The 27,487-nt window shown below is 42.4% G+C and overlaps 1 protein-coding gene across 3 annotated transcripts in view; it reads left to right on the top strand.

Annotated features, from left to right (window-relative positions):
* Positions 1-230: 230 nt before the first annotated feature.
* GDA (guanine deaminase) overlaps positions 231-27,487 on the top strand; it is a 107,249-nt gene continuing 79,992 nt past the window's right edge. The window contains exon 1 of one of the 3 annotated variants that reach the window (XM_002708206.6): positions 231-507. In XM_002708206.6, the coding sequence (XP_002708252.1) occupies positions 385-507 (123 nt within the window). In that variant the 5' untranslated portion in view covers positions 231-384. The remainder of the gene's footprint in view (positions 508-27,487) is intronic. The other 2 variants (XR_016223272.1, XM_089316296.1) reach the window with 2 other exon arrangements.

Below are 27,487 nucleotides of genomic sequence, written 5' to 3'. Positions count from 1 at the left end.
GACCCTTAAGAGTTTAGGGGGCAGAAAAGGCGGGCAGACGCAACTCTACAGGTGCCAATTAAAGAAAGGTAGACGAGGTTGATTTTGATAACTCAAAGAGTTAACACATCACAAACTAACGCAGAGGTGGGGAGAAAACCACACCCCACAGGAGCGAGGAGCCAACTCGCTGGAGAAAAATCCTATTGGCATTGAGGCGGCAGGGAGCCAGCCCCTGGGCGCGGCCTGCAGGGGGCAGGCGATCGCCGGGGGAAGCGGGGGTAGTACGAGGCCGGAGTGCGCGCCGGCTCCGCAGCCACCCGCAGCCGCAGGGAACCCCGGCCGCGCCTCTGCCCGGTGCGCCCTGCTTGGCCCGCGGACCCCGCGCTGCGTTGCGCTGCCGACATGTGTGCCGCCCGGATGCCGCCGCTGGCGCACATCTTCCGAGGGACTTTCGTCCACTCCACCTGGACCTGCCCCATGGAGGTGCTGCGGGACCACCTCCTCGGCGTGAGTGACAGCGGCAAAGTAAGTGGGCACGGGGTCTTGTGTCCCCGGACGCGCGGGCAGAAAGGTGGACGGAACCTGGCGCTTTGCAGAGCGAGCGCCCTGGCCCCGGAGTTGAACTTGAATGTTTGGCTGTTGGAGAATGCAGAGAACCCTGGCTGGCGCCAGGCTCCTGGGCTGATGGGCGTATGGTGCTCCCAGAGCCGGCAGCAGCGAGGGTATCCACACCACTCCTGGTCTGACAGCCCCCCTACCCCAAATTTTGAGAGAGATTCCTAACAAACCAGAACGTGGCTTCATTCATCTTGGTGTCTCTGGCGCCTGGCAGTGCCTGGCACAGGATAGCGCTCCATAAATTTGGTTGAATTTATTGTGAAAGAACTAAAAAGGGAGTATTTGAACCATGCTGTTTAGTCCATTCCACACACAGAATAAACAATTGCTTTCATTTATCTGATCATTCAACAGAGATAATGTACTAATGATTCAGGCTAGACAACTTGTAATATTAGAAAGGATGGTCCCGAGAAATTCTCTGTCTCTATTTCTTTCTCTCTCTCTCTCTCTCTCTCTCTCTCTCTCTCTCACACACACACACACACACACACACACACACACGTTTGCATCAAAACGAACAGTTCCATTTTAAGGTTCAAAATGTCTTCTATGAGTGTGTCCTCTACACTTTTCTTCTCACCAGGTTTTCTACAAACCATACAGATGACTATGACTAGTGTGCACTGCTTCATACACACGGATGGTGACTGTATTGGCAATAGTCTGGGCAGTTTGATAGTAAAGCCATTTGATTTCTAAAAGAAAAAAAAATGAATAAAATAAATACGGCAATGGGGTATTTTTGAGCTATTTCCCACTGCCATGTGGTTAGCAAAAGCCCTGTATTTGTAACTTCTCTAGTGAAAGGTAACTATCCTTAATGAAAGCTGCTATCCAATCAGTCGCAGTTTTATAACACATTTCTTATATTTAGGGGTAACTAAGCTCTGTTTTCCTATGGTGCTTAAAAAATACTCTTTGTGCATATTCAAGGAGCCTGTTTTCATGTTTCCAAGGTGATTAAAAACTCTCAGAGATCACCTGAATGTAGACTCCAGTAAAACCCCAAGACTGATGAACAATCTCATGGGGATTTGGCCCACAAGTTTCAGGAAGCAAAGGTGCAGGAGCTGCAGTTGGTGGACTAATTGTGGTGTCAGTGCAGCTCTCAGGTTTCGTTTTAAAATTAATTTCCCATATCCAGACTTTTAAGGGTAGCAGGCAAGGTGATGGATTTGAGGACCTGCTTTGACAATGGAAAGGAGTAAGAAAAGGAAGTAATTTATCTTTAAAAAAAAAAAAAAAGAAAAGAAAAAAAAGAAAGAAGGCCTTTTCTGGAGGTTTGGAGAAGAATGAAAGAGTGACCTGAATTTGCAATTAGGAGTTGAGTCAGAGAATCTATCCCTAAGTAAGGAACATGCTGAGATTATAAAGTTAGAAAATGTGCCCTTCCCTCACCAGGTGGGATTAACTTGGAGTTGAATACAAAGATGTGCCAACTGAGTGGTTCTGAGACACAATACAAAACTTCTCATCAAGGATTTAGTGACTGGGACTCCCCACCTGGGTGAACGAGTTGATTCCTGACTGGATTTAAAGAAGGGCGTGCATATGTTTTTCAAGATGTTATTTCCCCCATTTTGAAATGGAGACTGTCTCATCTTAAGGGCTGATGGGATGTTTTAGTTAATCCCATATTCATTTAAAAAGTTTCGTAGTTTACTGGGAGGTAGGGATGCTGATTGCCTGGCCTGATGAGTTCACACTGTCCATCTGTTGAAATGTTTTGCTGGGCCCCACAAAGATGTACAGGTATTACATGTTAATAAAAAATTTAGAAAAATAAAAAATTAAATAGCACACTAAGAATGTTTCAAGGTTCAGAAAAAATAAAATCTCCTTGAAGTAAATAAATATGCCAAATCATCACAATCATAATTTTACAGATCTTCTAACGCTGTTCTCCTGCTTGGGATGAGTCAGAAGTGTCTAGGGATGCTTGTTAAAATGCTGATTCCTGGGCACCATTCTCAGAGAATGGTGGGCCCTGGGAAGTAGGATTCCAACAGGTATTCCAGGATATTGCAACACAGGCAGTGGGTGGATTTGGGTATCTGGTGTGTCAGTTGTTTGAGATGTCAGAAGCCCAGTTCTCCATCTCAAACCTGGAGCTGGGGCATCATCTCAGAGACAGAGGACACAGCTTTCTTTGCCATTGTCCTCCTCTCTTCAAGACCTCATCCCTAATTCTGTGTAACTTCATTTAGGCCCATAGAATGGTGATGATGAAGTGCCCACTTAATTTTAACTCACTAAATGAAAGCTAATTCAAGATTAGATGAGTTAAAAATTCACTAGCCAATATTTTGGCATTAGGCAATTTTTAATTCAGAATTGGTTTTCTACCCCAGTGGCAGGCAGCTTTTTAATATGAAGACTCCAATATGTGTACCTTATTTGCAAATGTTTATTTATCTTGAGATGCTGCGTTGTCAAACATTACTAAGTTACCTGATTCTTCCACATGTACCAGAGCCAGGTTGGCTTTAAAGACACCTCAGGATGCCTTGGGACTCTTAGTGCACACTGACCCAGAAACAGGAGTGAGGAAGAGAATGATTTTGGAAGTAGCACCCTGGAGAGAGTCCTAGAGACCTGGGCTCAGATTGGAGTTTCTGCTACTTACCTATTCTAGACTGTGTGTGAGCCTCAATGTCCTCATTTATACAATTAATTTCATTTTGCTAAGAGTTAAATGTGATAATGTATGAAAATGCCTGGTACTTAATGGATCCTTAACATGTATCATGTTCCTTTTATCACTTTCATTTCCTGTATGCATAACAAATTCTTAAACTCATGCTCACTGAAACATTTTTGCAGGTTTCCACATGGTGGCACCCATGCAGACCAAGTGATAGAAAAGGATGCTATGGCCTGGGAAGAATCCTGTAGGTAGAGAGGAGTGGTTATCAGTTTTAGCTCTGCATTCTCATTATTTTGTAATTGATACCCTGAGACACAAAGACACATCTAGCATGAAAAGAATGAGGTCATATGCTGCTAGGTTCTTGGCACTTTCTTTTTCATATCACTCTTAGTCTCCACAATGTCATTATTCCATTTTACAGATGAATTGGAACTTGAGAAATTGGGCATGCCTCAGCTTGGTGGTAGTGTAATTGGATTTTGAAATAGGGACTTAAGGCCATGTTCTCTTTGCTATAGCAAGCCTCTTTTCTAAGGCACAGTACTTGACCTCAAAGAACTTCCACCTGAGCAAAGGAGCTAAGCCTTGCTGCTGTGGTAATGTGCATTGGTTCCCAAGTCACGCTGGTCTTACTGCTGGAGATGAATTGATGAACAAAGCATAAAAACTCTGCCTTCATGAGGTTGATAATCTAGTGATTCTTTGACAGCATCCGCCATGCCTTATCAGAACTTGGATTAATCTAGAGGTGGAGAAAGCTTTCCCAAGTGTGAAGTGACATTTAATTGTGACCTGAGGGATATGTAGACATTAAGTAAGTAAGGCAGATGGGAGTGGAAGCAGAGAAAAATCTTGCAGCTTAGGTGGATAGAATGCACAAAGATCCTGTGGTGCAAAGGAATGAGAGGGTCACGGTGCTTAGAGTTCAGAAGCTGAGGAAAAGGATAACAAAGTAAGGCAGGAAAAGGCACATTGGACAAGATGGTGGAGTAAATGTGGAGTTGTGGAGGGATTATGCCATAATCACATCTTGCAATTTTTAAAAAGATTTATTCTATTTATTTGAAAGACAGAGTGATGGAAGGATAGGCAGGAAGAGAGAAAGAGATCCTCCAACCTCCAGTTCATTCCCCAAATGGCTACAAAAACCAAAGTTGAGCCAAGTCAAGCCAGGAGGCTGGAACGCCATCTGGGTTTCTCACATGGGTGACAGGGGCCCAAGTACTTGACTCATCTTTCACTGCTTTCTCAGGTGCATTATCAGGGAGCTGGATTAGAAGCAAAGCAGCCAGGACTTGAACCAGGCACTTAACCGGGTTTAAATCAAACCAAGCTTAAACTGCTGCAGCACAATGCCAACCCCCTTATCTTGCAACTTTTGAAGATCATTTTGTCTTCTGGATAAGTCATGCTTTGGAAGTGAGTTGAATCTAGGTAAGGAGGTTGGAGAGGGGTCTGTTGCGTTAGTTCAGATGAAGTGATATGTGGTTTAGATGAGAGAAGCAGTGTAGTAGATTAAAGACAGAAATTCTCCAGAGTACCTCTGTTACTTATGGCCTATGTGATTTTTTTTTTCAAATTATATTTATTTGAAAAACAATGTGACAGAGAAGGAGAGAGATATCCTTCTATCTGCTGGTTCATTCTCCAGTGCCTGCAGTGACCAAGACTGGGCCAGGCCAAAGCCAGGAGATAGGAGCTCCATTTGGGTTTAATGCATGGATGGCAGGTACTCAAGAACTTGAGCCATCACCTGCTGCATCCCAGGGGCATTAATAGGCAGCTGGATTAGAAGAAGAGGTGGGACTCATTCTCAGGCTCTCTGTGATAGGATGTGTGCAACATAAGTGATGGTGTAACCTGCATTCCACCATACCCATACCATTGCTTTTGTGAATTTGATCAACTACTTAACATTGCTATTTCCGCGTTTCATTATGTATATAATAACTGTAATCCACCTCATAGGATTATTTGAAGGATACAATGAATTAATAAATGTAATATATAGAATAATGCTTCTTGGGGCCAGCGCTGTGACGTAGTGGATAAAGCCTCCGCCTGCAGTGCCAGCATCCCATATGGACGCCGGTTCGGGTCCCAGCTGCTCCACTTCCAACACAGCTCTCTGCTATAGCCTGGGAAAGCAGTAGAGGATGGCCCAAGCCCTTGAGTCCCTGCACTCACGTGGAAGTCCCGGAAGAAGCTCCTGGCTCCTAGCTTCGGATTGGTGTAGCTCTGGCCATTGTGGCCAACTGGGGAGTGAACCAGCTGATGAAAGACCTCTCTCTCTGTCTCTGCCTCTCCCTGTTTGATCAGCTAGTCATTTATTCAGCTCACAGGCACACCATGGGGAAAGACCATCATGGCAATCCTATTCCCATTTACCATATACTTACTTTCCCACTTTCTGGTGGCTAAGCACGGCCAATGGTGACATTCTGGCACAAAGAAAGTCTGCTCAGAAGGTTCTGGGATGTGGGAAGACAGGCTCTTTTCTGGAAGCTTTCAAATGAGGATCTGGAGCTGCTGCTACTACTGTTTGGGACTATGAGAAAAACCTCAAAAGAATTTCAGGGACACCAGCGCAATTTCTGACACTGGACAGTTTAACTGCTCCTTTCAAACTTCTTGTCTTGGGACTGGTGCTGTGGAGTAGCAGAGAAAGCTACTGAAGTGCCGGCATCCTATTTGGGTGCCGGTTCAAGTCCTGGCTGCTCCACTTCCAATCCAGCTCTCTGCTATGGCCTGGGAAAACAGCAGCAGATGACCCAAGTCCTTGGGCCCCTGCACCTGTGTGGAGGACCCGGAAGAAGCTCCTGGCGCCTGGCTTTGGATCAGCCCAGCTCCAGCCCTTGCGGCCATTTGGGGAGTGAACCAGCAGATGGAAGACTTTCTCTCTCTCCCCCTCCATCCCTCACTCTCTCTCTTTTTCCCTCTTTCCCTCTCCCCCTTTCTCTCCCTCTCTCTCATTCTCTCTGCTTCTGCCTCTCTGTAACTCTCTGCCTTTCAAATAAATGAATACATCTTAAAAAATCCAGACATTGTCTTTATTTTCTAAATCTGTGATAGTTGTACACGATGTTCATTGTAGTTCAGTGCACCCCTATTACCACACTATCTGCAAAGGTCATATTTTTCAAAGGACTATAAGCTACCTTCACTTTCTTCTCTTTCTGTCTTTTCATTATTGGCCAAAAATGCCAGGATCTTTTCAAGCACCCATATCAGTAGTCAGCCCGGCCAGTTTTCCTCTGGGACATCTTTGTACTCTTTTCCATGGCATAGGCCTCTGCTCAGCCCTTCATTATCTCTTGGCTAAAATATTTGGGCAGCCTTCTCTTTTGTCTCCTCATTCTAATATTTCCTCCGCACTATTGACAGTTATTTTCTTGGAACAAGACTAGTGCCATGTATCTCCTCTTCTATAGCCTCTAAAGTCCAATTTTCCCTGGAAGGCAGTCTAGGCGTGGCATTATTTGGACCCAACCTCTTTTCTTATCCTTTGCCCTGCTCGAGCTGCCTGGCATATGGGGATAAGGTTACCATTTCTGGTTCACACCATGATGTGTCCCTGAGTCTAGGGATGTTCCATGCAAATTTCCTACTCTCTTCCAGTACATCATGGCTTCCTATTGTTGACACCAATCTCTCGGCCTAGAATAGCTCCCCCTTTTTTTTTTATCCCATTTTCCTTTCTACTTCTTTCAAAATGAAATCCTACTATTTCTTCAAAACCTGTATGTGTCCATTTCTCCAAAGCTTCCCTGGTCACCATCCTATTCTTGGAATAAATTGACCCTTCTTCTGTTCTCCCATGAAATTTTGGATATTTCAAATCAGCATTCTCCCAGTGGTTAAGAGTATGGCTTCTGGAGTCAGACTATCTGAATTCAAAGCTCAACTCTGCACTTAACTTGGACAAATTTCCCATTATATCTGAACCTTGTCACCCTCCTTCACTAACTATGGACAACAATTTTATTCTGATAGCATTGTGAGGCGAATGAGACAGTGTATGTAAAGTTCTTGGCATATAATACTTGCTCAATAAATGTTTGCCTTGTGTTCATTCTTTTCTTTCATTGCAATCATTATTTCATTTTATTTTTGCCTTTCCTTGTACTTAGCTTTACAGAATGTTCTCATTGAATTGATTTAATGTTGGTTGGCAAAAGGAAAGTAGACTGGAGAGAAAGTAACATTTATTCAGTCACATTGTGTGTCACATACACTGCTATATTTGCATGTCAACAATCCTGAGATGAGATAGTGGCATTGCAATCTTTGCTCTACACATGAGAAAAGTGGAGGCTGAGACAGTGTGTGCCCTACTGACCATAAATGTTGGAAAGTCCAGTACTGGGTCCTTTGGAAGACTTATTTCTTTTCTTTCCACTTGGCAAGGATCCCTGGAGTAATTGAATGATTCAGACAGTCCTTCCTTCCCAGATAAGAACTGAGTATTTATGATATCCCAGAGACTGTTCCTCTTCTGCAGCTTCAGCTGTGAACAAGACAAAGCCACTGCCCTCACAGAACATTCTCTTGGTTTAAAAAAGGAATCTTCCAGGCGTTCAGTTTTTAAGTGAGCACTTACCTCTAAGTTCGTGATAGCCAATGCCTTTATTCCTTGTGATCATGTGATACTGTGCATGGATGCTGACTCCAGTCATTCGTCTGGCATTATCCTATTTTGTCTAGAAAGGGCCTTCTACAAGGACACTTCAGTGGCTGCCCAACACACTGTGCTCAGTTCCAGAGCAACTCATACACACCACTGTGGTCACACTGAACTCAATATTTATGTTCCTCTTTATTTTCTTAGTGTTGTCCTCCTTAAAGTAAAATATACATTGTCAGTTGGTCACCCAAATACAATGATAAATTTTTGTTTTAAGATTTATTTATTTATTTGAAAGACAGAGTTACAGTGACAGGGGAGAGACAAAGAGAGAAAGAGAGAGAGAGAGAGAGAGAATGAATATGAAAATCTTCTATCCACTGGTTTACTCCCAAAATGTCTGCAATGGCCAGGGCTGGGCCAGGCCAAATCCAGGAGCCAGAAGCTTCTTCCAGGCCTCCTGCATGGGAGGCAAGGGCTCAAGCACTTGGGCCTTCTTTTCCAGGTACATTAGCAGACTAGATTGGAAGTAGAGCAGCTGGGATTCAAACTGGAACCATATGGGATACTGGCATCACAAGCTGCTACACTACATGCCAGCCCCTAATGGTAATTTTGTAAAGTAAGAGCTCCATGGTGCATTGAAAATATCATTTAAAAAGCTGGGGCCTGGGGCTGGCATTGTGATACAATGGGTTAAGCTATTTCTTGTGATATCACATATCAGAGTGCCAGTTCAAGTCCTTTAAAATCCCAGCTACCCTGCTTCCAATCCAGCTTCCTGCTAATGTGCCTAGGAAGGCAGTGGATAGTGGCCCAATTGCTTGAGCTCCTGCCATCTGAGAGAAGCCCAGGATGGAATTCCTGGCTCATGGATTCAGCATGATCCAGCCCTAGCTGTTGCAACCAATTAGAGAGTGGACTTCTTTCTTTCTCTCTTGTTCTCTCTTTCTTATTCTGTCTTGCAAATAAATAAGTTATCTTTTTTTAAAAAAAGTTGGTACAATAAAACATTAGTAGCACATCTCATATTAAGTAGTTATAAATTTAAATATTATAACATGGTTAGAAGGGGACAAACTGTGTGTTCATCATCTTCTTACTTTTTATTTGGTTTCTTCCCTGTGACAGTGGATTACAAAACAGTAGACAAAAGGCCATTGATGATGGATGGGTCCCTGCCTCCCAAGTGGGGAACTGGATTGAGTTATCAGCTCTTGGCTTCAGCCTGGCCCAGCTGCAGCTGTTTCAGGCATTTGGGAGTGAATTAGCTGATGGAAGACCTCTGTTTCTCTGCTTTTCAAGTAAATAAAAAATAAATTTCAAAAGCTATTTTATTTTAGAATTTGTATTTTTTTTAGGATTTTTATTTATTTATTTGAGAGGTAGAGTTACAGACAGAGAGATGGGGAGACAGAGAGAAATATCTTCATCTCCTGGTCCATATGGCTGCAACCTCCAGAGCTGGGCCATTCTGAAGCGAGGAACCAGGAGCTTCTTCCAGGTCTCCCACATGGGTGCAGGGGCCCAAGGACTTGGGCCATCTTCCACTGCTTTTCCAGGCCATAGCAGAAAGCTGGATCAGAAGAAGAGAAGCCAGGACTAGAACATGTGCCCATATGGGATGCTGGCACCACAGGAAGAGGTTTAGCCCACTATACCACAGTGCTGGCCCAGTAGAATTTGTATTTTTTTCTTAATTGTGATAAAACATACATAACATAAAATTCATAATTTTGAAGTACACAATTCAGTGTCATTGAATGTATTCACATGGTATGCAATCACCACCGTGACCTCCATCTAGTTCTAGAATATGTTCATCATCCAAAGAAAAATATATTACCTATTAAGTGGCTATTTCATATCACTACCTTCCCTCTACTAGCAACTATGAGTCTACTATCTCTGTAGATTTGCCTATTTTGGATGTTTCACACAAATGGGCACAGGTTATGCATGAACTTTTGTGTTCGTTTTTCCACTTTTCGTGTTGTCCAGGTTCCTGCATTCTGTGGCAAATGTCAACATGCATTCTTTTATATGGTTGAATACTATTCCATTTCATGGATTTTCCACATTTTATTTATCCATTATCAGCTGATGGAAGTTTTAATTGTTTCTGCCCTTTAGCTATTGTCAACAATCTGCTTTAAACATTTCCTGCCCAGGTTTTTAAAGCCAGCTTCTTTTTAAGATCTTTTTAAGACTCTTTGTTGTCTAACCATGGGATAAATCAAGGCCTGGGTCAAGTTGAAGTGGGTTGCTGACTGTTTACCCAGCCTTCCATATTGTTTAATACTTTTATGTCTTTGTCCATGCTCCTTCACTTTCCATCTGTTGGATGAATGCATCTTTCAAGACTCAGTGTAAGTGTCACCTCCTCAATGAGGCCATTGCTAACACGACTCCCATCCTTTTGTTGACAGACGGGACTGAATCTTGGCTTCTTTGTGCCCCAATTTCTACTCAGCACCTCTCTGTGGCTCTTACTTGATCTCAGAGTCTCCCCTATAGCCTAATCTTGAAGGCAGGACTATAACTGTATCATCTTTGTATTTGCAGCACAACATGTAGTAACACTCTGATGAATTCTTTTTGTAATGTGAAATGCTTAGATTTTTTTCACCACAAGTTAACCTGATCAGAAAAGTTCATTTTTAGGAGTTAGCTAAATGTATAGTCATATAAGAATGTCTTCATGGGACCAGCGTTGTAGTGCAGTGGGTTAAACTACTGCTTGTGACACCAGCATCTCATGACAGAGAGATGGTTGGAATCACAGCTGCCCTGCTTCCCATTCAGATCCCTACTAATGTGCTTGGTAAAGGCAGTGGAAGATGGCCCCAGGACTTCAGCCTCTGTCACCTATGTGGGAGTCTGTGATGGAGTTCCTAAATCCTGCCTGTAGCCAGGCCCAGTCCTGGCCATAGAGATCATTTGGGAGTGAGCCAGTGGATGGAAGATCTCTCTCCCTCTCTTCCTCTCTCTCTCTCTCCCGCCTCCTCCTCCCTCTCCCTCTCCCTCTCCCCCTCTCCCCCTCTTCCCCTCTCCCCCTCTCCCCCTCTCTCCCCCTCTCCCCCTCTCTCCCTCTCCCCCTCTCTCCTTCCCTTCCCTCCTCCTCCCTGTCTTTCTCATTCTGCCTTTCAAATAAATAAATATCTTTGTAAAAAATCTTCCAAACAACCAATTGTTTGAATAAGAACTCTGGATTTTTCTAATCTAGATGCTTGATAACAGTGTGTTTGGCCACTTAGAGTTGTAATTAGTTTCATGTTCTGGTGAATAATTAAGGACCCTGGAAGAGTAGATTTTAATTAGAACTCTCAGACCTCATAAAGTTCTCAAATTCCTTTAATTTGGACTGTATTAAAGACTTGGAATAATGTAGATTATAAAGGCTTGCTTATTCCCTTTGGTTTTCTATTATGGTTTGTTAAGTGTTTGCTTCTTCATAAGATGGTAATTTACTTGAAATGTTACTTGTAAATTGCCACTTACAATTTACACTCCTGGAACATGGCAGACCTTCCATAAACAATAGCTCTTTATTATCCATTTCCTGTTCCTCCCAGTGCTTTATATAGTGCTTTCGCACAAAATTGGCATTTATTAAATGCTTTTGAATGAAAGAATGAATAAAAAGGACTGCTCTTCTCTGAATGGTGTAGATAAGAAATAGTTAATCAATCTTCACAGCCGGTTATAGCCAATGTGCTTGAGGGCACAACACAAAAAGTGCTATTGTTAATGCTTTCCACACAATGGGGCAGGTTTTTCCCCCTGCTACTAGTTAACCTAGAGATTGTATTCTTCTTGCAAGTAGAGGAGAGTGGTCTCATGCAATTGTTAATCATTTTTTGAAGTGCAGAACACAGAAGGAAGCTATTCCAGATCCCTAGCTCAGTGGGACCACTTGAACATCCTCACCTTCCAGCAGAGCCTGAATTCAATGACCCTCTGCATCTAGTATACTTGGAACTCTTAAGAGCCAATAATTGCTGATGAAGAGGGAGGATTTCAAAGTGTTAGGATAAAATGGTGGGTAAAAGAGATACAATTTCTACATCATTTGCATTTAGAGTCAGTTATCAAATGAGCATGAATAAGAATGAAATTTGTAAATTTAAAATGCAGAATGCACTGGAGACATAAGTTCAGAGGACTCTGCTTATGGCCTGGGAAAGCAGTGGGAAGATGGCCCAAGTGCGTGGACCCCTGCATCCACATGGGAGACCTGGAAGAAGGTCCTGGCTCCTGACTCCTGGCTTCAGATCGGCTCAGCTCCAGCTGTTGTGACCATTTAGGAAGTGAACCAGTGGATTCAGGACCTTTCTCTGTCCCTCCCTCTTTCTCTCTATAACTCTACCTCGCAAATAAATAAATAAAATATTGAAAAAGAAAAAAAAAATCCAGAGGACTTGGCTTATTTTGAGGAGATGCTTCAAGAATGCATTCCTTAGGAAGTGACATTTGAGCTGAGTCTGAAGGTAAATGAGAGAGGGAGGGGAAAGAATGTGCAAAGACCCAGGGAGAGGAGGAAGCAGGAACTACAGTGTTGGAGAAGTAGGAGGTGGTAGAAATAGATGAGACCAGAGAGAGAAACAAAGCCACACTCTGTGCCCTTGCAGGTCTTTACCTTTATTCCAAAGGCTGTCATAAGCCAATGAAAATGTTAGAAGGATACTAGATCAGATTTGCCATTTAAACATATATGAAAAACAATTGCCTGTGTGTGGGTATATGGCCTAGGAGTTAAGATGCACACTCCCGTATCGGAGTACCTATTTTTGATACCTGGTGCTAGCTCCTGTCTCCAGCTTCTGCTAATACACACCCTGCGAAGCTATGGTAATGTCTCCTATGCTTGGGTTCCTGCTGCCCACGTGGGAGACCTGGATTGAGTTTCCCCACTCCCAACTTCAGTCTGGCCATGCTCTACCATTGAGGACATTTGGCAAGTGAACCCATGGATGGGAGCTCTCTCTCTCTTTGTCATATGCCTCTCAAATAAAATTTAAAAAGCGATTATAAAGTGGTCAGTAGACTGAAGCAGGGCAAGAGTAGTTGAGGAGCTAAGTTAGAAGGTGATTGCAGTGGACCATGAAGGAAATAGAGAGGTGGAAATAGTGATGGAGAGAATCAGGTGGGTCCCTGAGAAAATAAGGAGGCAAAGCCAGTCAGATTTGGTGACCAGTGGATAGGAAGGGAGAAGCATAAGCTTCCCCTGGGATTAGGGTTGCAGGCATGGATGGATGTGGTGGCTGTCAAAGAATTTGAAAGCAGAAGAGGCGCAGCCAGGAAGGAGGATTCAGAGGGCTGTTTCAGCTGTGCTGAACTGAGGTACTTTTGTGATATCCATGTAGAGATGTCAAGTAGGTGTTGATTTGTAGGTATGGGGCTCAGAAGAGACATAATATGAGAGAGAGAGAGAGAGAGAGAGATCAGGCATCTTCCAGAAGTTCATGGAAAATGGAATAAAAATTATTTTGGCACAAATTTTTTTTGAAATTCATGCATAGTTGTGTTTTTTTATAATATACATTTTCTATGACCTTTTTGAAGATCCCTGTATATAACATTTGGAGTAAGGGTCTGGAGAAGAGAACAGGAACTAGATTGAGTTTAGTGATTGCATTTGAAGTAAAAAGGACTGAGTGGACTGAGTGGAAGACCTGAGAGTCAGAGGAAGACCACAGGGGATATTGTCATGGGAGGCAGGGATGGGGATGCTTCAAGGTGGAGGGAGCTGGGTAGATGATCCACGTTCCTAACAAGGAGAAGTAACAGAAACATTAAGAAAATGTCCACTGGACTGAGGTATTTGTTGACCCTAGAAAGCTTATTTTGTTGGCAAAAGAAGGTAGCAATCAGCTTGGGTGAAGTTTTGGAATAGGTGAAAGGTAAAGAAATGAAGCCAGTAATTATAGACAACCTTTCTCAGCTAATAAATGTGTAATTTTTACTCATTACATGAGGAGTGATGGAGTGCCCCCAACAGTAGTGTTAACACTTGTTTTATTCTCCCAGTGCTTAAGTTATTAGAAGACTTATAGACAAGGCTTTGCACTTGAAGTGCTCTGAAGTCTGAATGTTCTGGTTGTCATCAATGTGACTTCAGTATACACATTCAAGCTGTGGTCTCAGAATTTACTTGGGCTCATATTCTTGTATTCATAGGAAGTTTCCCAGCATTCCCATATTGGATAATGATTTACTTTTCTCCAAGTATATTTAAAAAGTTAGGCAGGCACGCTGCTTTTATAGTCACAAGTACTTCATTTGAGTGGGTGTTAGGGCATTGACAAATATATATATGACAGAGTTTAAAATTAGTTGCAACCCTTAATCATTTTACTAATGTATCTCCAAAATCTATTTTAGCATTTCACAAATTTTTATATGCAATCAATGTTTTTTGAAGTCAGGAAGCCCACAGTGAAATCCTTCATTTTATTAAGGCCAAACAGATATTGATTCTTTTTCTACAATTTGAGATTGTTTGAAATTGAAACAAATGAAACAAGTACAACTATAGAAGTAGATAGTTCCTGTAATCAGAAATGCCTCTAGGTCCCAGGAAAGCATTTCTGGATTTCTCCCTTCTTTAAGGGAACGAGAACAACTTCACTCCTTCCTCCTTCCTTTCTGAGAGAATGACTGTACAAAGAAGGTTTAATCCAGCTGAGAAAAATAGCACATAAATGACTCACATTACAAATGAAAATGACCATATTTCTAGGTATGAATGGAGGCTTGTTTCATCATTTTTCCCTCTGTGCAGACAATCAAGTGGGAAAAAGAAAAAAACATGATTTATGAATTTAAATTAGAATAAGGAAAAATATCTTTGTTATCCAGACAGGATAGTATAGAACGTATAGCAAAGAAATGATGTAGCAATGACAATATAAACACATAGGCATCAATTTACATTTTCTAGGTCTTTGGACTTCCCCATCTTTTTGTCTATACCCATAATGTCCACTGTTACTCCTTCTCTCCCCTGTGCACACCTAACCCATAACCTGCTCCCCCCAAAAAATCCCTTTGCACACTGATTTCTCTTTTCTCTGATGTTTCTCTTATCAGCTCAGGCTGCAATACCAGTTTGGCTTTTAGAAACACATCACCCTGTATTCTTGATTTCTTGTAGGCTTATAAACTATTTCCTCCACAAGAAAGTAAACTTTTTTTTTTTTCAAAAAAAATATTTCGGAGTCAGGCTTACAGAGAGGGAGGGAGAGACAGAAAGAGAGAGGAAGAGAGAGAGTTCTTCCATTCAGTGGTTCACTCTACAAAGGGGCTGAGCCACGCAGAAGCCAGGAACCTAGAACTTCATTCAGGTCTCCCACATGGTTGGCAGGGGCCCAAGTACTTTGATTCATCTATGGCTGCTTTCTTAGGCACATTAGCAAGCAGCTGGATTGGAATTGGAGCAGCCAGGTCTCAAACTGGCACCTATATGGGATACTGGTGTTGCCTTAACCCACTGTGCCACAATGCCAATTGGAAGGTCAACTCCTAGCCATTTGATGGGCAAATGGTGTCCTTTTATTTATTTTTTTTCCAGATCAAATCTTTTTTTAAAAGATTTTTTTTAACTTTTATTTAATGAATATAAATTTCCAAAGTACAGCTTATGGATTACAATGGCTTCCCCCCCCCATAACTCCCACCAGCAACCCTCCCCTTTCCCTCTCCCTCCCCCCTTCCATTCACATCAAGATTCATTTTCAATTCTCTTTATATATAGAAGATCAGTTTAGCATACATTAAGTAAAGATTTCAACAGTTTGCACCCACATAGAAACACAAAGTGAAGAATACTGTTTGAGTACTAGTTATAGCATTAAATCACAATGTATAGCACATTAAGGACAGAGATCCTACATGAAGAGTAAGTGCACAGTGACTCCTGTTGTTGACTTAACAAATTGACACTCTTGTTTAAGGCCTCAGTAATCACCCTAGGCTCTTGTCATGAGTTGCCAAGGCTATGGAAGCCTTTTGAGTTCACTGACTCTGATCATATTTATTTATTTATTTATTTATTTTTACAGGCAGAGTGGACAGTGAGAGAGAGACAGAGAGAAAGATCTTCCTTTGCCGTTGGTTCACCCTCCAATGGTCGCCGCGGCCAGCACGCTGCGGCTGGCGCACCGCGCTGATCCGAAGGCAGGAGCCAGGTGCTTCTCCTGGTCTCCCATGCGGTGCAGGGCCCAAGAACTTGGGCCATCCTCCACTGCACTCCCTGGCCACAGCAGAGAGCTGGCCTGGAAGAGGGGCAACCGGGACAGAATCCAGCACCCCGACCGGGACTAGAACCCAGTGTGCCGGCACCGCAAGGCAGAGGATTAGCCTAGTGAGCCGCGGCACCAGCCTCTGATCATATTTAGACAAGGTCGTAGTCAATAATTCTCTCCTCCCTTCAGAGAAAGGTACCTCCTCCTTTGATGACCTGTTCTTTTCACTGGGATCTCACTCGTGGAGATCTTTCATTTAGGTGTGTGTTTGTTTGTTTTTTTTTTTTTTTTTTTTTTTTTTTTTTGCCAGGGTGTCTTGGCTTTCCATGCCTGTAATACTCTCATGGGCTTTTCAGCCAGATCCACGTGCCTTAAGGGCTGATTCTGAGGCCAGAGTGCTGTTAGGACATCTGCCATTCTATGGGTCTGCTGTGTATCTCGCGTCCCATGTTGGATCGTTCTCTCCCTTTTTTATTCTATCAGCTAGTATTTGCAGACACTAGTCTTGTTTATGTGCTCCCTTTGGCTCTTAGTCCTATCATTATGATTAATTGTAAATAGAAATTGATCACTGGGACTAGTGAGATGGTATTGGTACATGCTACCTTGATGGGATTGAATTGGAATCACCTGGTATGTTTCTGACTCTACCGTTTGAGGTAAGTCAGCTTGAGCATGTCCCAAATTGCACATCTCTTCCCTCTCTTATTCCCACTCTTATATTTAACAGTGATCACTTTTCAGTTAAGTTTCAACACTTAAGAATAACTGTGTATTGATTACAGTATTCAACCAAAATTATTAAGTAGAACAAACAAACAAAAATATTAAGAGGGATAATGTATTAAGTTGTTCATCAACAGTCAGGGCAAGGGCTGATCAAGTCACCGTTTCTCATAGTGTCCATTTCACTTTAACAGGTTTCCTTTTTGGTGCTCAGTTAGTTGTCACTGATCAGGGAGAACATATGATATTTGTCCCTTTGGGACTGGCTTATTTCACTCGGCATAATATTTTCAAATTCCTAACAGGGATCATTTTTCAGTTAAAATTTAAACACCTAAGAATAATTGTGTGTTAATTACAGAGTTCAACCAATAGTACTAGAACAAAAAAAAAAAAAACTAAAATGGATAAAGTATTACATTGTACATCAACTGTCAGGACAAGCGCTGATCAAGTCACTGTTTCTCATAGTGTCCATTTCACTTCAACAGCTTTCCCCTTTGGTGCTCAGTTAGTTGTCACCGATCAGGGAGAACATATGATATTTGTCCCTATGGGACTGGCTTAATTCACTCAGCATGATGTTTTCCAAATTCTTCCATCTTGTTGCAAATGACTGGGTTTCATTGTTTTTGATTGCTGTATAATATTCTATAGAGTACATGTCCCATAATTTCTTTATCCAGTCCACTGTTGATGGGCATTTGGGTTGGTTCCAGGTCTTAGCTATTGTGAATTGAGCTGCAATAAACATTAATGTGCAGACAGCTTTTTTGTTTGCCAATTGAAATACCACGGCTGAGAAAGAACTTCTAAGATCAATCCCATTCACAATAGCTACAAAAACAATCAAATACCTTGGAATAAACTTAACCAAGGACATTAAAGATCTCTACGATGAAAATTACAAAACCTTAAAGAAAGAAATAGAAGAGGATACCAAAAAATGGAAAAATCTTCCATGCTCATGGATTGGAAGAATCAATATCATCAAAATGTCCATTCTCCCAAAAGCAATTTATAGATTCAATGCGATACCAATCAAAATACCGAAGACATTCTTCTCAGATCTGGAAAAATGATGCTGAAATTCATATGGAGATACAGGAGACCTTGAATAGCTAAAACAATCTTGTACAACAAAAACAAAGTTGGAGGCATCACAATACCAGATTTCAGGACATACTACAGGGCAGTTGTTATCAAAACAGCATGGTACTGGTACAGAAACAGATGGATAGACCAATGGAACAGAATTGAAACACCAGAAATCAATCCAAACATCTACAGCCAACTCATATTTGATCAAGGATCCAAAACCAATCCCTGGAATAAGGACAGTCTATTCAATAAATGGTGCTGGGAAAATTGGATTTCCACGTGCAGAAGCATGAAACAAGACCCCTACCTTTCACCTTACACAAAAATCCACTCAACATGGATTAAAGACTTAAATGTACGACCCGACACCATCAAATTTTAGAGAGCATTGGAAAAACCCTGCAAGATATAGGTACCGGCAAAGACTTCTTGGAAAAGACCCCAGAAGCACAGGCAGTCAAAAACCAAAATTAACATTTGGGATTGCATCAAATTGAGAAGTTTCTGTACTTCAAAAGAAACAGTCAGGAAAGTGAAGAGGCAACCGACAGAATGGGAAAAAATATTTGCAAACTATGCTACAAATAAAGGGTTAATAACCAGAATCTACAAAGAGATCTAGAAACTCCACAAAAACAAAACAAACAACCCACTTAAGAGATGGGCCAAGGACCTCAACAGACATTTTTCAAAAGAAGAAATCCAAATGGCCTACAGACACATGAAAAAATGTTCAAGATCACTAGCCATCAGGGAAATGCAAATCAAAACCACAATGAGGTTTCACCTCACCCCGGTTAGAATGGCTCACATTCAGAAATCTACCAACAATAGATGCTGGAGAGGATGCAGGGGAAAAGGGACACTAACCCACTGTTGGTGGGAATGCAAACTGGTTAAGCCACTATGGAAGTCAGTCTGGAGATTCCTCAGAAACCTGATAACCCTACCATTCAACCCAGCCATACCACTTCTTGGAATTTACCCAATGGTGTCCTTTTAAATAATATCAAATTTTTTGTCAGTTCATTCTTTAAATTTTTTAAAATGTTGAATTGTGAACTTATTTGTTTTTATTTGAAAGGTGGGGAGACTGAAACAGAGACAGACATATAGACAGAGATCTTCCATCCAGTGGTTCACTCCCCAAGTACACACAACAACTGCGAGTGGACCAGATTGAAGCCAGGAGCTCAGAACTCAATCCAGGGCCCTCATGTGGGTGGCAGGGATACAACTACTTGAGTTATCACCTGCTGAGGTCCAGAGTGTGCATTAGCAGGAAGCTGGCATTGGGAGTGGAACTGGGACTCGAATCTAGGCATCTGATATGGGATATGGACATCCTAAGTGGCATCTTCACCTCTAGGCCAAATGCTCACCCCTTCTATGAACTTTTTGAAGTGCTCTAGTGTGTGCCAGGCACTGCTCTGAGTCTTACACATATTTTGATTCATTTCATTGTCGCAGGACTGCTGTCCCAATTTACAGGTGAGGAAACTGAATTATTGATAGTTTGAGTTCAAGGTCACACAGCTAGTAATTGGCGAAGTTAGGACTTAGACCGCACAATCTCATTTTAAAGTCTGTACTTTTAGCAGTCCTGCTATGAAAGAAATTAAATGCTCAATTGGTACTCAGGTGTTTGTAGATTCACACAAAAGCTAGGATACAGTCACTGAACTCTATGGTTTTTGTTTTCTTTGGCTTTTTGTCTTGATAAGAAGGCAAACTCCTAAGGGATACTGGCAGTTTGTCAGTGAAGTTTCTAAAGAAATTATGTGTCCTTTACAAATCACCAAATTACTAATTCTTTTTTCTTTTAAAAATTTTTATTAATTTACTTTAGAGACAGAGAGAGTCAAAAAAGACAGAGCTCCCATTTGTTGGTTTGCTCCCCCAAAAGCCTGCAACTCAATCTAGGTCTTCCTGGTGGGTGACAGAAAGAAAAATACTTCAGCCATTACCTGCTGCCTCCCAGGCTGCACATTAGGAGGAAGCTGGAGTGCGTCAGAAGCTGGAACCAGAAGTTGAATTCGGGTACTGCAGTGTGGGATGTGGATGTGCTGACCTGCACCTTAATTGCTAGGTCAATTGTCTGTCCCCAAATAGCTAATTTTTAATCAGTTTCCAGTGGTAACGTGTCTGTTGTGTGTCAGGGCTTTAAAAGCAGGTGAGGTAGGCATTGCCCTTTGGAAGCAGGGAAAGTAAACTATTATTGGTGCATGCTAGTGTCTTTAGACAGGAGAAGAATGTGCAAGGCCAGTAACTGAGCTTGTTCTGTGTTTCTTTTAATAGCTCCAGGAGTTGAGTATGTTGATCTAAGCAGGAAATTCAATAAAGCTCACAGTATATTTATCAGGTGAAACCTAATGCTAAGACTATAATTGAACCACCATGAATGGAACCTATATCAACAAGAAGGAGGAAGTACCAAGTCACATGGAATAATTATTGCTGGAGTCAGATTGTATTTTTTAAGACAATTCTTTTGGAAACAGAGCCATGATCTGACCTAATTTGGCTGTTCTTGGTGCACGCTTTCTAAATGGCTTCCGTCATGTCTTTGCATGTTCATATCAACTTTGTCAAAGGCATTATTAGTCAAACCACAGTGTGAGTATCCAGTTGACTCATTTAAACAACTCCCCTGCATCACAGGTATGAAATTCTGTTTGGAAGAAACAAACTGGATTAACCTTTGGCTTTTCTGCTGTCATCAAACTCTCTGTGTGGTCAACCTGATTTATTAAAAAAAGAAGGCTATTGGATTGACAGTAGAATTAGAAATTATAAAACATTTGGTTTTCCGGGAGGCACTGGGCTGGCTTTGTAATTAATGTTACAGAGGAAAAATGGAAACAAAGATGTTTCCAATTTCACTGTGTATGTTAGGCAAAAAAAATCTTTTTAAAAAATGAAAGCTCCACTATGAGCACAACAAAGGGGCCCCTGTGTCTGAACTTCCAGAGGAGGTGTCTTATTATTCGAGGCATCTGTATCCCACTGACCAAAGAGGCTGAGGAAAATTGCAGTAGAACAAAGGGGACATGAGGATTTCTCTCCCTTTAAAATTAGGAGATACGACACCAAAGAGCATTTCTTGGTTGCCATAAAAGTACAATAGGAAAGTTGGATTAGACCCACAGTCTTGACTAATGAATGCTGCACTCATGAATATGCATGACTACGAACTAATATACAGTGTTCTTAATTATCCCTAAACTCCTGGACTGAACTGACTGCAGTAGCTTCTGGGGGTATCACTACATATTAATTTTAAAGAATCCTGGTGAGAAACAAAGACTCCTAGCACCATACAACAGCATGAAGCAGGGATGGTGGATAAAGACCATGAGAAAAATAAGGCTGTCTTCATACCAGGACAGATTTTCCTTAGTACATGACACTGGATTTTTGTGGAATTGCATATAAAAGATATTTTTAAAAATTATATTATGTATAAAAAATATTTGACCACAAGTGGGGATAGTTAAGCTACAGAAGGGATTGCATAATTGAAGGGATACTGTGATCATGGATTGGTCAGTGTCCTTGTTTGTCTGCCTTCCCCATATATAAAAGGGGTCAGGGGAGGCTTCCTCACTAGCTACTTCAATTTTTATTTCAGTTGATCTCTTTCTTTGTGTTTTAAGAAATCCTTTCCAACCATGAGGAAATCAAGGAAATCTTCAAGTCCTTTATTGAGTGCTTATGGTGTGTGAGGCCATGACTGATGATAGGGGTTAAGAAGATGAAGGTGCAATGTTGACTCTTGAGACCGGTGAATTGTACCTGCCTATCTGTTACAAAGCATAACTGTGATAGGTGATCAAAGGCAACCTACTTGAAAAAGGCAGTGTACTTGAAAGTGTTTCGCCAACCTTAAATATAGAAATAACAAAAACAAAAAGTAACATTACATGTATACTCCCTCCATTAATTACCTCCCTTACTGCTATGAAGAATTATTAGTTTTATTTTTAAAGTGAGAAACCGAGCCTTAAATAAGTTGAGTAGGTTGTTCAAGGAATTGCAAAGTGGCCAAAGCAGGATACAATCCCAGATGTTTGTGGTCTTGAGCCTGCACACTTTGAATTTTCAGAGAGCTGACTCAGAGTTGACTCCGCACCTCTTCTTCATTAGGTTATGGAAGGATTAAATGTAGGGTTTGCCTTAGGATCTCCTTTCTGTCACATGTGCCCTGCCAGGATATGCGCTGCCCAAATTTGTTTTGGGATTGCTGACTCCTAAGGAGTAGAATGGCATGGGATATGATAGGGTCGGGGGTATCAAAGCTCAGCCCTGCCTAGGTTTTCTTCATCCACAGTGTTAGTTTCCTGTGTTTAAGCATAAGCCTTCGTCAGCAGCTTCCTCTATTTTGAAACTGCCTCATCTCTTTCTGATTTTCTTCCTTCCCTCCTTCCAACCTTCTAGCAAACATTTATTTGACTGCCCTCGTGTGCCTCACACTCCATTTTGGTACTAGAAAGAACAAGGGAAGGAGCATCGCTGTCTGTTGAGGCAGTTAGACTTGGGTGAGGAGCCATATCTCCTAGCTGTGGATTACAGTGCACGGAGATAAGGGTTCCTTTGGTTTCCTGTGACTGCAGCATCAAATAACCGCAATCTTGATAGCTTAAGACAACACACATTTCTCTCACATTGCTGGAGTCCAGAAGTCTGAAATCAGTTTCACTTAGTCAAATTCAAGGTGTCAGCAGGGCTACACTCCCTCTGCAGGCTCTCATGGAGAATTTCTATCCTGCCTTTCCTGGTTTCTGAAGCTATGTTCCCGGCACCCTTTGTTCTGGGACGCTCCGTCTACCTTCAGAGCCTTCAGTGCAGCATTCTGCTTCCAGGGTCGCTTTGCCTGCTTCTTCTATGCCACATCTCCCTCTGACACCCTCTTCCGAGGGCACCTGTGATTACATTTATCCCCCCCCCCCAATAATCTGGGATAATCTTCTGATATCACTGTTCTTGAGAAAAGTTCTCTTTTGCCACTTAAATGTCCATAGACAGGTTCCAGGAATTAAGAGCTGCTTATATTTGGGGGCCATTGCGCAGCCTGATCCAGTACCATTGGCAAATGCAGGCAAACAGTGCTGGAAGGACACTCTAGTTAGCCTAAGGGGGCAGGTCAAGGAGGTCTCCAGAGAAAGAGCATGGCTCCCCCGCTGAATGCTTCAGGTTAGGGGCACTGAATACTAAGTATTTATATATTTGGGTTGAGACTCTCTTGTGAGAAATGCTGGGGATAAGAAGTGCTTTAGATTTCAAATTTTGGAATATTTGTGTATACATAATGAGATAGGAATGGGATACAAGTCTAAACATGAAACTTCCTTATATTCACATGCACATAGCTTTTTTAGTGCACCTGTTTTTTGACTAGGACCTGTCATGTGAGATCAGATACAATTTTCCATTTGTGTCATCACATTGGTGCTAAAAATTTGGGGAGTTTGGAGTATTTCACATTTTAGATTTTTGGATTAGGGATGCTCAACAAAGATCCATACAAAGAAAAGGTTCATGGAAAATGCATAGTATGGAAAACTATGCATGGGCTTTAAATTTTTTTGCAGCCAAATAGATTTATCATTTATTTGTTCATTTATTTTGTTTTATTTGAAAGGAAGAGGGAGAAGAGAGAGAGAGAGAGAGACAGATGATGAGAGATCTTCCACCCACTATTTCATACCCCCAAATACCCACAACTGCTGAAGCACGCTGAAGCCAGGATTCAGGAACTCAATCTGAGTCTCCCATGTGGGTGGCAGGAAGCCATCATCTGCCACCTCCCAGGGTGACAATAGCAGGAAGCTGGATGGGAATCAGAGCCAATACTCAAACCCAGCACTGATGAGGGATGTGGGCATCTCAAACAGCAACTTAAGAACATCAAATACCCATCCTGGATTTACATTTTGCTTGCATTTTCCATGAGCTTTTTGAAGTGCCCTCATTACACACATACACACACACACACACACACACACAGCCTAAACACTTCTCTCCAGTTATATGCCATGTTATAGGGGTCCTTGCTCAACGTTCTGTCCAGTGACACCTTTTTCGTTCTCTGTATTCCTTGCTGTACTGGCTGTCACCTCTATACAGATTAACGAGCCTGATGACCAGCTAAGAGTTCTCCCTGTCTATAAGCTTTCTGCCCAACTTATCTTAGAACACTGCTCCAGGGCCGGCACTGTGGTGTAGCGTGTAAGGCCACCGCCTGCAATGCTGACATCCCACATGGGCACTGGTTCAAGTCCTGGCTGCTCCACTTCTGATCCAGCTCTCTGCTATGGCCAGGGAAAGCAGTAGAAGATGGCCCAAGTCCTTGGGCCTCTGCACCCTTGTGGGAGACCTGGAAGAAGCTCCTGTCTCCTGGCTTTGGATCAGCACAGCTCCAGCTATTGCAGCCAATTGAAGAGTGAACCAGCAAATGGAAGACTTTCTCTCTCTCTCTCTATCAAATAAATAAATAAATCTTAAAAAAAAAAAAAAAAAAACCACTGCTCCATTCATTTCCAAAAGGGACTCTTGCTTTAAAACTTCTAGGCCGGCGTTGCGGCTCAATAGGCTAATCCTCCGCCTGTGGTGCTGGCATACCGGGTTCTAGTCCCGGTCGGGGTGCCGGATTCTGTCCCAGTTGCCCCTCTTCCAGGCCAGCTCTCTGCTGTGGCCTGGGAAGGCAGTGGAGGATGGCCCTAGTGCTTGGGCCCTGTACCCCATGGGAGACCAGGAGAAGCACCTGGCTCCTGGCTGCGGATCAGTGCGGTGCGCTGGCCGCAACGGCCATTGGAGGGTGAACCAATGGTAAAGGAAGACCTTTCTCTCTGTCTCTGTCTCTCACTGTCTACCTGTCAAAAAAATTTTAAAAAAATAGAAAAAAAAACTTCTAGACAGAGGCCAGTGCTGTGGTACAGTGGTTTAAAGCCCTGGCCTGCAGTGCCTGCATCCTATATGGGCACCAATTCAAGTCTGGGCTGTTCCATTTCCAATCCAGCTCCCTGCTAGTGTGCCTGGGAAAGTAGTGGAAGATGGCCCAGGTCTTTGCATCCCTGCACCTACATGGGAGACCCAGAAGCTCCTGGCTCCTGGCTTTGGATCAGCTTCGTTGCGGCCATTTGGGGAGCAAATCAGTGGATGGAAGACCTCTCTCTCTCTCTCTCTCTCTCACTCTTTCTTTCTCTCTCTCTGTGTCTCTGTCTCTCTCCCTATAACTGTCTTTCAAATAAATAAAATACATTTTTAGAAAAGAAAAAAACTTCTAGACAACAAATCCTAAACTCCTTAGTGTGATAGTTCAAGGCTTTGCAGAATCTAGGCCCTATGTCACATTCATGTATTCATTTACCACATGTTCGTTTGAATTTCTCATGTACCTAGACTGAGCCAAGCACTGGGAGTACTACAGTGAGTAAAAATAGGTGTCTCTACCCTCGTGGAATTTGCCATCTAATGGGAAGGAAAGATTTCAATAAAATGATAATTATGAGCAAATGTAAAATTGCCACTACAATAAAACAACAGCTCACATTTGTATTGTTTCTGCCATGTTCAGCACCATGCTGAGGATTTTACATACGTTGTCTCATTTAAACCCCACAGTTGCTCACGATTATTACTTCCACTTTATAGACAAGAAATAAACACTCAGAGTTAAGTGACTTGCCCGAATTCACACGGCTAGAAAGGTTTTAAGCCAGACGGGCTGTTTCCAGATTTGTGCACAGAACCACAGTCTCATTCCCTTAAGGGAGAAGTGGCTGGTGCTGTGAGAAGTGTTCATGGAAGTGGGAGTATGAATTGGGGTTGAGGTTGGAGAATTTGACCTAGTCAGGAGGGGCTTCCTTAGGAAGGAACAGGAAAGAAGAGTTGAGGCAACTTGGGCAGGAGGAAAGGAAAGATGTTCCATCTAGAGGGAAGGGCATTTGTTAAGGCCTTGGCTGGTAGGGGCAGGGTCCTTATGGGGGTGTGAAATGGGACCGATGTGTTGCAACAGAGGGAGGGGAAGGAATTGGGTTTAGGCAAGGGAGGGAGGTAGACGCCAAATAACCAAGGACTCTGTAGGCTGTGTTATGAAGGTTTTTTCTTTATCCTGAATGTAGTGGGAAACTGTTGATTTTTATGCAGGGTGTAAGAAGAGATATGTCAAGGGTTTCTGCATTGTGCCTGAATTATTGTGGTATCATTCCATAGAACAGGAAACTCTGAAAAGCAGTTTGCTTCAGGAAAGTTGTGGATTGTACTTTAGATGAGTTGGCTTTGAAGTGCCTTGTGGGAAACACAAATGAGAAATTTAGAAAAATGTCAGATATATGATCCTGGAGTTCATAGGAGAAGTCTGGGCTGAACAGATGGTGCCCTACTGAATGTTCCTTTAACATGACAGGTAGAAGGGAGCAGCTCTTGTTTAATCAGTGGTTTGCAAATGAAACATGAACCTGTTGAAGCCCTTCTCTGCTGCTAAAGGGAACTTTACGGCTGGTTTGTGATGTCTGCATTATTATTTTACAGCAGATTTGAATGTGGTGTGAAAATCAGGCAGAATGGGTGGATTAATTTTAGACTCCTTCTCTACTTTCTGCTTTTCACAATAATGCCATTGGGCAATCATTTGTCCTTCAATGTTAGGAACTAAGCTTTGGACGTTGTGATTTGAATCTATTAAAAGGAAATTGGCAAAAAAAAAAAAAAAACACAAAAATTTGTGTGAGTTTCATAGACAAAAATGTAACCTCAGTGTTCAGGTCAAAACGGGTTGTACTTGTTAGCTATTGTTGCATAACAACTTACCCCAAAATTTAGGGGCTTAAAACAAAATAAGCATAGGGGATGATGCTCTGGCGTGGTGGGTAAAACCACTGCCTACAGTACCGGCATCCCATATGGGTGCCAGTTTGAGTCCTGACTGCTCCACTTCCGATCCAACTCTCTGCTATGGCCTGGGAAAGCAAAGGAAGATGGCCCAAGTGCTTGGGCCTCTGTAACAGTGTGGGATACCTGGAAGAAGCTCCAGGCTCCTGGTCAGGTCAGCCCAGCTCCGGTGGTTGCAGCCATTTGTGGAATGGACCAGCAGACGGAAGACCTCTCTCCCTCTTTCTCTGTCTTTATCTTTCTGCCTCTGCCTCTATGTGACTCTGCCTTTCAAATAAATAAATCTTTTTAAAAAATAGACATTTATTATTTTCATGAAATGCCTGTGAGTCAGGAATTTTTGGAGCAGTTTATCTGAGTGTTTTAGGTTCAGGATTTCTCATGAGGTCTCAGTCAAGACGTCAGGTCAGGTTGTAATCATCCGAAGGTTTGACTGGGGTGAAGGATCCACTTCCAAAGGTTATGTTGATCCATACAGCTGTGAGCTGGTGTTGGCTGCTGGCAGGAATCCCAGAAGAGCTTGTCTGAATGTCCTTACCCTGACCACAGGCTGGTCCCAGAACTACAACCCAAGAGAGAAAGAGCCAGGTGAAAGCTGTTCTTTCATATGCTAGCCTTAGAAGCCACGCAGAAGCAAACTTCCAA

The sequence above is a fragment of the Oryctolagus cuniculus genome, chromosome 1 (assembly GCF_051225735.1).
Source record: "Oryctolagus cuniculus isolate XC-2025 breed Fujian yellow rabbit chromosome 1, ASM5122573v1, whole genome shotgun sequence".
Lineage (NCBI taxonomy): Eukaryota > Metazoa > Chordata > Mammalia > Lagomorpha > Leporidae > Oryctolagus > Oryctolagus cuniculus.
Note: the sequence above shows the minus strand (reverse complement) of the source record. Positions and strands in the feature narration are given on the sequence as shown.